Source organism: Malaclemys terrapin, chromosome 2 (genome assembly GCF_027887155.1).
Source record: "Malaclemys terrapin pileata isolate rMalTer1 chromosome 2, rMalTer1.hap1, whole genome shotgun sequence".
Lineage (NCBI taxonomy): Eukaryota > Metazoa > Chordata > Testudines > Emydidae > Malaclemys > Malaclemys terrapin.
The window spans coordinates 33,808,278-33,819,255 of NC_071506.1; the positions used below are offsets into that span (position 1 = coordinate 33,808,278).

General features: G+C 46.8%; 1 protein-coding gene across 3 annotated transcripts in view; it reads right to left on the bottom strand.

Moving 5' to 3' along the window:
- OXR1 (oxidation resistance 1) overlaps nucleotides 1–9,742 on the bottom strand; it is a 465,986-nt gene extending 456,244 nt beyond the window's left edge. For 2 of the 3 annotated variants that reach the window (XM_054017343.1, XM_054017342.1), the window contains exon 1: nucleotides 9,663–9,742. In XM_054017343.1, the coding sequence (XP_053873318.1) occupies nucleotides 9,663–9,679 (17 nt within the window). In that variant the 5' untranslated portion in view covers nucleotides 9,680–9,742. The remainder of the gene's footprint in view (nucleotides 1–9,662) is intronic. The other variant, XM_054017340.1, reaches the window with a different exon arrangement.
- Between the last annotated feature and the right edge of the window lie 1,236 nt (nucleotides 9,743–10,978).

Consider the following 10,978-nt stretch of genomic DNA (forward strand, 5'->3'; position numbering starts at 1 on the left):
CCAAGGAACACAGCTGTTACAATCTCCTTCCTTCAGGCTACTTTTGCAGCCCACAAGGAAACAGCTGAGGTTAAAAATGGTAAGATACATGAATTAATTGTATTCAGATGTAAAATTTACAGTGCATGGATGGACCACTTGGGCTGGGGTTTGGTTTCTTTAGGGTAATGTTACCAAGTCACCTTTCTCTTCTTTAAAAGCTGGCCATCGCTTGGAGAACATAGCTGTACTGAAGTTACCTCAGAATGGAAAAGAAAAGTGGCTTTCCAGTACTGTGGAGGACACCTGGCCACCTGTGTAAGAGAGATGCTTCTGATAGTGGTGACCCCTCTTCATATTGCTGAGTGGAGGGGTTTGGTGAGCTATGAAGGTAGACCAAGCACATTTGTCCTGCCGTTAAGCTTGATGAACCAGCTTCAAATTCTTCTAAAACAAAAATTTGCTGGATTAGATTTACAGGACTTGATGGCAATTCATGAGGAAACTGACTGTATTATAAGGTAGCAGACTGAGTTGCCATGGAATAGGAACGGAGAACCACAAAGAACAGCCCTCCCGACCACCCCCTTTGCAGCCATGTCTTGTTTGGGGACCATGTCAGGGTGGAGTATGGGTGGGGTGAGGGGGCTGGCTTCAGGCATGTATTACCAGAGCAATAGGGGATATTTACGGGGTGTTTGGGGGCATATTACAACTTACCAGACTTGGATCACAATTCCTGCCACAGCTCGGGGTCCTCCCCAGGCTCCTCAGAGGGGGCTTCCTCAACCGGGTCTGCCAGGTAGATGTGTGGAATCCTCTGGGTCTCCTATAGTTTCCTCTGGAACTATCTCCGAGGCCTGGGCTGCCTTCTCACGCTGCCCATCACCAGCATCCCACAGAACAATGAGGCTAGCAGGGGCATGTTCTAGGTCCTCTCCCAGAGTGACTGTACGAGTCCTTCATCCTCTGGTACAGGAGCCTGAGGCACTTCATGTACTCCCAGCACGTGGACAGAGTGTGGTGAATGCCTGCCTCCTCCAGCCTCTGTGAAATCTCCAAATACAGGTGTTTGTTCCTGCTGGTACAGGCAAAGTTATGGAGGATGAGGTATTCTGCCCACACATTGATCAGCACCTGGGCCTGCTCCAAAGACCAGGCAGCAGCTCTTGGAACGCACTCCATGGTCAGCACTGGTGATCAGTACAGTTCATAGGAGAACAAACTGCTCAGTGTAAGTCCCTAGTACTGCCAGCAATGGGGGATCTGGGACCTTTATACCTTTGGGTAAGTGTCAGACAGCAAAGTGATCAGTGCATTGTGGGAATGACCCTAAAGGACTATCAGTACCTGTGACCTGGTGCACACTCCTTACCCCGTCCACACTGCACTATAGAAGGGATACAGGGCCATGCCACAGCGGAGGTGTGTACATACCCACACCCCTTATGCATGCTAGCTTCAGGAATGTACTTCAGATGAGGACAGTAGGAGGGCTTTGGCACAACGACGCACATGTGACCACATACACGCACGAGTGTAGACACACTCTTAGTGGGAAGTGATTGGCTCATATTCACTGTTCATCTGCCTCAGAGTAAAACCACATCTTATGGCCAAAAGTTAAATGAAACCAAAGGGGTTTTCACAAAGAAGAGTTCAAAAAACTCCCACAACTTCCTGCAACCAGTGATTGTGATCATGTGTGTCAGGGAGACCTTTCCCTTTTCTTATCCAGCTTCTACTTTTCCAAGAAATAATCTTCAGTTGTATCCAGTCCTATTCCCCTAAGGCAAAGGCCCTCTACAATCTATCCAAAAAGGAAATACACCAGTCCTGCACCAGCTCTTCCCTGAACTCTGTGGACTTCCATCTAAGGCCTGGTCTACACTAGGCGTTTATGTCGAAGTTAGCGCCGTTACATCGAATTAACCCTGCACCCGTCCACACCGCAAAGGTATTTAGTTCGACATAGAGGTCTCTTTAATTCGACTTCTGTACTCCTCCCCGACGAGGGGAGTAGCGCTAAATTCGACATGGCCATGTCGAATTACGCTAGGTGTGGATGGAAATCGACGCTAATAGCTCCGGGAGCTATCCCACAGTGCACCACTCTGTTGACGCTCTGGACAGCAGTACGAGCTCGGATGCTCTGAACTGCCACACAGGAAAAGCCCCGGGAAAATTTGAATTTGAATTCCTTTTCCTGTCTGGCCAGTTTGAATCTCATTTCCTGTCTGGACATCGTGGCGAGCTCAGCAGCACTGGCAACGATGCAGAGCTCTCCAGCAGTGATGGCCGTGCAATCTCAGAATAGAAAGAGGGCCCCAGCATGGACTGATCGGGAAGTCTTGGATCTCATCGCTGTGTGGGGCGATGAGTCCGTGCTTTCCGAGCTGCGATCCAAAAGACGGAATGCAAAGATCTACGAGAAGATCTCTAAAGACATGGCAGAGAGAGGATACAGCCGGGATGTAACGCAGTGCCGCGTGAAAATCAAGGAGCTGAGACAAGGCTACCAGAAGACCAAAGAGGCAAACGGACGCTCCGGATCCCATCCCCAGACATCCCGTTTCTACGAGGCACTGCATTCCATCCTCGGTGCGGCCGCCACCACTACCCCACCAGTGACCGTGGACTCTGAGGATGGGATAGTGTCCACGGCTGGATCCTCGGACATGTTAGCGGACGGGGAAGATGAGGAAGGAGATGAGGAGGACGAGGCAGTCGACAGCGCTCACAACGCTGATTTCCCCGACAGCCAGGATCTCTTCATCACCCTTACAGAGATCCCCTACCAACCCTCCCCAGCCGTTACCCCGGACACAGAATCTGGGGAAGGATCAGCCAGTAAGTGTTGTAAAAATCTAAACATTTATTTGTAACAGAACAGGAATATTAACAATTTAAAAAATGGGTTTCTCATGATTAGTTTGATTAGCTTAACGGTTCAGTCATGGGCAGTGCAACTATTGAAAAAAAATCTAGCAATGTCCGGTTTTGCATGATTGTCCTGCCCAAGCCGCTCTACTGGTTAGTCACTGCTACAGCAGCTACAGTAAAATGCGGTCTATATGTCCGGGGATGGAGCAGAAATCCTCCTGTGACATCTCGAGGAAGCTCTCCTGGAGGTAATTGGAAATCCGCTGCATTAGGTTCTTGGGGAGAGCGGCCTTATTGGGTCCACCGTAGTAGGACACGTTGCCACGCCACGAGACTATCAAGTACTCTGGAATCATTGCTCTGCACAGCATGGCGGCATACGGCCCTGGTCTTTGCAGGCTTTCCCGGAGCATTCTCTCTTTCTCGCTGTCAGAGATCCTCATGAGGGTGATGTCGCTCATGATGACCTGCTTTGAATGAGGTAGGGGAATGTTAGTGTTGGGACTGCTTTGCCGTTCCTTTACAGAACTGTAACCGCTGGTTTGCAGCCACGCGGTGGAGGCGGGAGAGGGGCAGCCGAAAGGGATCGTTCCCGGGGACAGCCGCGAGGGTGTGGGACAGGAGCAGAGTTCCTGCTTGCCGGATTGCTGGCAGCAGGGACCGACATTGATTTCAATGTGAAATGAGGCCATTGCTAATATTAAAGTTTTAAGCTGCCACAAGTCTACGGCTTACCATGTCTGCCTGCAACAGAAATTCCGTTCTCCTGAGAGGCTTCTCAAATGTGCTGTAGAAGACCCCAGGCACTGAATGCGAAGGCCGAGAATTCGACCTTGTGCTGAGTGCGCATGTGAGAGGTGCTGTGCATGGTCTTGTTAACAGAGAAAGACTATGTTCTTTGTTCACAACTACATTTATCTTTCTGAGGAATTCACTCCCTTTTTCCCATTCCCACAGCCCCATCTGCGACTGTCTCACAACCTAGCCTGTCATCACACTCCCAGAGGCTAGCGCGGATTAGGCATAAGAAGAAGAGGACACGGGAGGACATGTTCTCGGAGCTTATAGCCTGCTCCAGAGCCCAGGCAGCACAGCAGACCCAGTGGCGGGAGAACTTGACCCGAATGCACCAAGCCAACATGGATCGGGAGGAGAGGTGGCGTCAGGAAGACCAGCAGGCGACTCAAACCCTGCTTGGACTAATGAGGGAGCAAACGGACACGCTCCGGCGCCTTGTGGATGTTCTGCAGGAACGGAGGCAGGAGGACAGAGCCCCGCTGCAGTCCATCTCTAACCGCCCTCCCCCGCCACCAAGTCCCATACTACCCTCACCCAAAGTGCACAGAAGGAGAGGCGGCAGAGTCCCTGCTAACTCTCACTCCACCCCTGCAGAGAGCTCGAGCAGCAGAAGGCTCTCATTCCCCAAAATTTGACAAATTCTTTCCTTCCCGCCTGACACAAGCCCCCGTCCAAGTTTCACTTTCCCAGTTCCATGTTTGGTTGATAATAAAAAATACGTTTCTGTTAACTACTGTTTCCATCATGTTCTTTTGCAGGAGGGGGGGATAGGGGGTTGGTAATTCGACAGGACAGTCACCTTTGGCAGGGTATATAGTCGGGGGCAGGCACAGCAGCAGGGCACATACATAGTGCAGTGATGCAGTGACTAGTTACCCTGGTTAGTCTGGGAGGTTGTTTTCATGTTATGTGGTGGGGGGTGGGTTGCTCTGTGACTTTGTGGCAGGGGAGGGCAGTTACAGATCTTAAGCGGCGGTCCTTAGGCAGGATCACAGAGCCACACAGCAGGGGATCTGTAACCGTCCTCCCCCTGCCACAAAGTCACATAGACCCCCCCATACACACAGTCCCTATCAGGAGGGGTGACAGGCTCCGTTGAAACAACCATCCCACCGCAGCGGAGCCTGTCAATCCTTGAGTTTAGAAGCTGCATTCGCGCCACTACAGTACACCCGCTCCGCACCACAGTCTGCGTCCCAGTTTTAAAAAATTCCCGCGAATACAGTATTAAAGAAAACGGTGTGCTTTAACAAAGTAGAACTATTTTTATTTTGAAACGTGTGTTGGAAGTGGGGTGAAGGGGGTATGTAACTGGATAGGATAGTCAACATTAACTGGGCAAAGAAATGGGGGCAGGTTTAGCTTCTCAATACACAAACTTTAAAGTCACAGGTTACCCTGCTCACTCAGGAACTTTGCTTTCAAAGCCTCCCGGATGCACAGCGCTTCCCGCTGGTCTCTTCTAATCGCCCGGCTGTCTGGCTGTGAGTAATCAGCAGCCAGGCTATTTTCCTCAACCTCCCACCCCGCCATAAAGGTCTCCCCCTTGCTCTCACAGAGATTGTGGAGCACACAGCAAGCTGCAATAACAATGGGGATATTGGTTTCGCTGAGATCACAGCGAGTCAGTAAGCTTCTCCATCTCCCCTTGAGACGGCCAAAAGCACACTCCACCACCATTCTGCACTTGCTCAGCCGGTAGTTGAAGAGTTCTTTTTCAGTGTCCAGGGCGCCAGTATAGGGCTTCATGAGCCAGGGCATTAGCGGGTAGGCTGGGTCCCCGAGGATGACTATAGGCATCTCCACATCCCCAAGAGTTATTTTGTGGTCCGGGAAGTAAATACCTTGCTGCAGCCGTCTAAACAGACCAGAGTTCCTGAAAACACGAGCGTCATGAACCTTGCCCGGCCATCCCACGTAGATGTTGGTAAAACGTCCCCTGTGGTCCACCAGTGCTTGCAGCACCATGGAAAAGTAGCCCTTTCTGTTAATGTACTGGCTGGCCTGGTGTTCCGGTGCCAGGATAGGGATGTGAGTTCCATCTATGGCCCCACGCAGTTTGGGAATCCCATCGCTGCGAAGCCATCTATGATCGCCTCCACGTTTCCCAGGGTGACTACCTTTGGCAGCAGTACATCAACGATTGCCTTGGCTACTTGCATCACAACAACCCCCACGGTAGATTTGCCCACCCCAAACTGGTTCGCGACTGACCGGTAGCTGTCTGGCGTTGCAAGCTTCCACAGGGCTATGGCCACTCGCTTCTGGACAGTCAGGGCTGCTCGCATCCGGGTGTCATTGCGCTTCAGGGCAGGGGACAGCAACTCACAAAGTTCCAGGAAAGTTCCCTTCCGCATGCGAAAGTTTCGCAGCCACTGGGATTCATCCCAGACCTGCAGCACTATGCAGTCCCACCACTCAGTGCTTGTTTCCCGTGCCCAGAATCTCCTTTCGACGGCATCAACATGACCCATTGCCACCGTGATGTTCTCGGCGCTGGGTCCCCTGCTTTCTGAGAGGTCTGTGCTACTCTCAGACTTCAGGCCATCACCGCGTTGACGTAGCCTCCTCGCCTGACTTTTCTGCATCTGCCTCAGGGAAAGGTGTATGATAAGTTGCGAGGCGTTGAGAGCGGCCACAACTGCAGTGATGGTTGCAGCAGGCTCCATGCTCGCAGTGCTGTGGCGTCCGCGCTGTCACTGACTAGAAAAGTGCGCGAACTGATTTCCCGCCGGCGCTTTCAGGGAGGGAGGGCGGGAGTGATGGACGGATGACGACAGTTACCCAAAAGCACCCTGGACACCTTTTTTTTACCCAGAAGGCATTTGAGGCTCCACCCAGAATTCCAATGGGCAGCGGGGACTCCGGGAACTGTGGGATAGCTGACCACAGTGCACCACTTCCAATGTCGACGCTTTCCCCGTTAGTGTGGACTCACAAAGTCGAATTACTGTCCTTAGTGTGGACACACACGTTCGACTTTGCAATATCGATTCCAAAAATTCGATTTAAGTAAAATCGAACTACTCTCGTAGTGTAGACAAGGCCTAAGTCCTCTGTCTTCACTTTAGGAGAATCATTCAGGTGCATCTAATGGGGGGAGGGGGAGAAACTAAACCAGCCCAAAATGTACTAGTTAATTGCTGATAAACAGCCAGCAGCAGAGAGCACAAAGACACAAACCATTGTTGTTATGTGGCTCCCTCATAAACATCAGTTATAGCTATGCTTGTTATAGATTTCTTAAGGACTGATAGAGTTTATAAACACACACAGAATCCAGAAAATGTTTCCAACCAAACTAACAATTTCAATTAAGTTAAATTTTGAGTCTGCACTGATTTAGTATCATAGGAATGTAAATGTAGGGCTAGAAGGGACCTCAAGAAGTCTCAAATCCAGCCCCTTGAGCTGAGGCAGGACCAAGTAAACCTAGGCTATCCTGATAGCCAACCTGTTCTTAAAAACCTCCAATGGTGGGGATCCCAAAACCTCCCATGGAAGCCTATTCCGGGTTTACTTATTATTGTGTTGTCAATGTGCTGTATGATACAAGAGGAATACAGGGACCGCAATTGCCTCTGTGGCAGCTCCCCCTTTGACATTATGGTATGGTGCAGAGTCTGTACTGGGAGACAGCGTGGAGAGTTTGCAGGCCAGTGAATAGAAATCTCCTCCAGCAATATGGGATTAGTTCAAAAAGATAGGAGCCTTGGGTTATACTATATCTTCTGTGTAGCCCCTGCTTGGGAACCCAGGGATAGTCACAGCTGGGGATATCCCTGATAGCCTGACTCCTCCAATGGAAGGTAGATATAGCTGTTAGCCAGAGCCACCTGTAAATCCCAGAGGCACTGCCAGGAATAGCAGCAGACCACTTAGCCTCTTCTATGGATGGGGCAAATCCCACCCCATGCGATAGTCTGAAGGGGATCTCTGCAAAGTAATGCTCATAGAAACTCTACCCAAGAGTCCCCTTCTATGGGTTTTTCCACAAAGGGATAGTATGAAAAATTGCTTTTGCAAAACTGGAGTATGTAGCATGAATAAAACATCGCATCAGACACTCATTTGGGGGAGGGGGGAGGATACTCACCTCTGCTAGTTCCATGCTGGTGCCTTTTGTAGATTCAATTAATCACAGAGAAATTAGCATGGTAAATAAAAAAAAGATGAGAATGGAATACTGAAAACACTTATGACAGTTTAGTATTTAAAGGCATGGGATCAGCTCTTAAATTAAACTGAAATGAAGGGGAATTCACATCTTTGTTAAAAATGTCAGTACCTGTTGTCAATGAGGCTTGTGATAAAGCATCTTAGAAATATTTTCCTTCCTCAGAAGCTGCATGTTCAAAAAAATTATTCTGATAGAACAATTGCTTTTTTCAACTTTATTATTCAGTCAAGACTAGTTCAAATAGATATGATTCACTGAATGCAAACCTTGCACATAAAACACAGCAATAGGTAGAACTAAAAGAGTTCAGCTACAATATACCTGGTAACTTTTGACAATTTGATGATGAGAGAGTTTAGGCTTTAAATCAAAGTGCTGTGATTTTGTTAAAAATAACTCTTTTGTATTATAATTGGCACCACAACATTAGAACTCATTCAGATTTCATTTTAGAGGAAAACTAACCTTTAATTTCTTTTTCCATAAGTTAACGGTTTTGTGTAACACAACATTTCCTTGCAAACAGTATTTTTCCATAAACAGACAATTAAATATGAAGTCTGAAATGTTCAAAAAAGTACCCACTGATTTTTGGAGGGGCGGGGGTCTCAACCTGTGATGTTGGCGGGTTCAGCACCTCTGAGTATTCTAAATTGAGCACCCAACATTTGGGCATCCAGAATTAATGGCCACATTTGAAAATTTGGACCTAAATACAAGGGGACCTAAATACAAGGGGATCATGATCTATTGAAAATAACACAGTATGATGACACATTTACCCTTTTTATCTATCTAGTCAAAGGCATTTCCTCACTTTATACATAGGAATCTACAGTATGCCAGGAAGGTCTACTCGGTCTCTATCCTTCCAGAATATAGTGAACCATTTAGCTATTGTACATGATGCACAGCTATTTGAGGTAGGGAATAATACAACACACAGTAAACAGATGCATAATAGCTGCATCTCGCAGGTGGACAGTGAGAACTTCTTGTACCCACGGTCTAACATAATTCTTGGCATGTATTTGACCTTCTCATATACAACACGGAAGTGTTTGGCTTTCAGAAAGGAATCTGTGTGGGGAATTTTCATTTACATAATATTTAAGATACAACCTGGGGGTGGATAAAAAGAATAAAATTCCAAGGCCACTGGATGGATGAAATGGATGAAACCTGTTGTTGACCTTTTGTTGTAAAACTCTGAAGAAATAAAGACATAGTAGAAGAACAAAATGCTTTGAAACATGTAGTTTACAGATGAAATTATGTCATTGATAAATCAAATATCAATCCCAGCTCAACTGTAGCATAATTTATGGCATAAATATTACGTTTAGTAGAATCATTTGATCTGACACAAGCTTTAACTTCCCATAACCCTGAAAGACAAGCAGCAAGAAATGGAAATCCTCAAAATCGCAGCTTTAGAAGCCCATTACTATGGACCCAGCAATGATACATTTGCATTCATGAAAATGGGATATGTATTACTCCATTTTGTGTATTTCCAGCATCTCTCCTTCTGAATGCTGGATGCACTCTGATACCAATATAATGTTCTATTTCATAAGCTAGAGGTGTCACATTGTGCTTCTGGTAGCAGTAATATAATTCTGTTTATATATTGCTCTGTGCATGAAAAAGAACTAAGGGACTATACAGCAAGGGAGGGGAAACAGACAAAACAACAGTAATATATCCTGCTTATGTATCTTGCATAATATTATATTTACCATAAATAAAGCTTTACCATATGGTCACATTCACTATACATTTTTTGAACGATGAAAAACATAAGAATACAGAAACTGACCTTTTAGTGCCAAACATAATGGTGGATGGTTTGCTTCACATTTATGAGAGTTCTGCACTACAGAGACTGTTCTAGTTGACCTGGTCAAAAAAGAAAAGAAAAGAGACATTTTCAGACTAAGACATTTAGGAGATGGATGTAAATGTCCTGAAGAATGTCTTTACTATTAAACATCTTTCACCAGAACTCATGAGCGACCATTCAGAAGTGTTACAGAAACAGGCAAATACGTGCAACCAAATATATGCTGATGTAGATCCGAAACCTGAGATTTTTAGTCAATCTTCCCTCAGGCAAAGCAGCTATTGATATCAATGACTGCTTCCTTACTTGGCCCTTACTTAGGCACAGGAGCGCCGCTAGCTTTTCTGCCACCCTAGGCGGCGGAAGGTCCCGCCCCGAAATGCCGCCCCCTCACAGAGGAGACGGAAGGTCCCGCCGCCGAAATACCGCCACGGTCGCCGCCCCCCCAAATTGTAGCGGTCACCTAATGGGTTGCGCCAGCCCGGCTTACGCAAACTGAGTAGGGACCTCAAGGATTGATCGCTAAATAATAAAAGACAAAACCGTTTTTATAAAAACTGAAAACTGACATTCATGGTACTACAATAGTTCCACCCCTCAAGTTTGCAGTTCATGGCAAAAAGACACAGCCTACAAAAGAGTTATACTCTAGGTTTGGTTGATTTTTCTATGTAAAAGAAAGAAACCAAAAGATGCTCAGCAATAAGCACCTAACCCATCTTTGCAAGCAACATTCCCCCTGTGCTCCTCTTTCCTGGCAGCACAGCTTCCACCTTTTTTGGAAACAACTACTTACATAATATAGTTTGTCACAAGAGGCATAGAAGAAAAAAAAAGACCACCACATTTTGAATATTTTTCCATGTTTTAACCAAATTGCCCAATATTGAGGGGTAGAATATTGATGGGGAAGCATTTTCCTCGTCTACCCGTTGTCTACTCGGAGTAGCACTGATTTAACCAAACATGTTATTTACACATCAATATAGTTCAAAAGGCTGTGGGGAAGCTCTTATTTCCATTAAAACCAGATTTATTTTGAGTTAGCTTAACTCATTTTAAGAACAGATTTATGCTAAACCAAAATAAGCTTCTACACAGGGAGTTGACCCAGAGTGAGACTCCTTTTCATTATGAGAGGGTTTCACTGAAGAGGCAACTGTGCCCAGAGGGTGGCAGAAGATAAAACATTTAGACAGGAATACAGAGAATGACAATGAGAATAAAGGAACAAGAAGTGCATGCAGGACAATGACTTGAATTTGTTGACATAACTAAAGCAGGGTAGATTA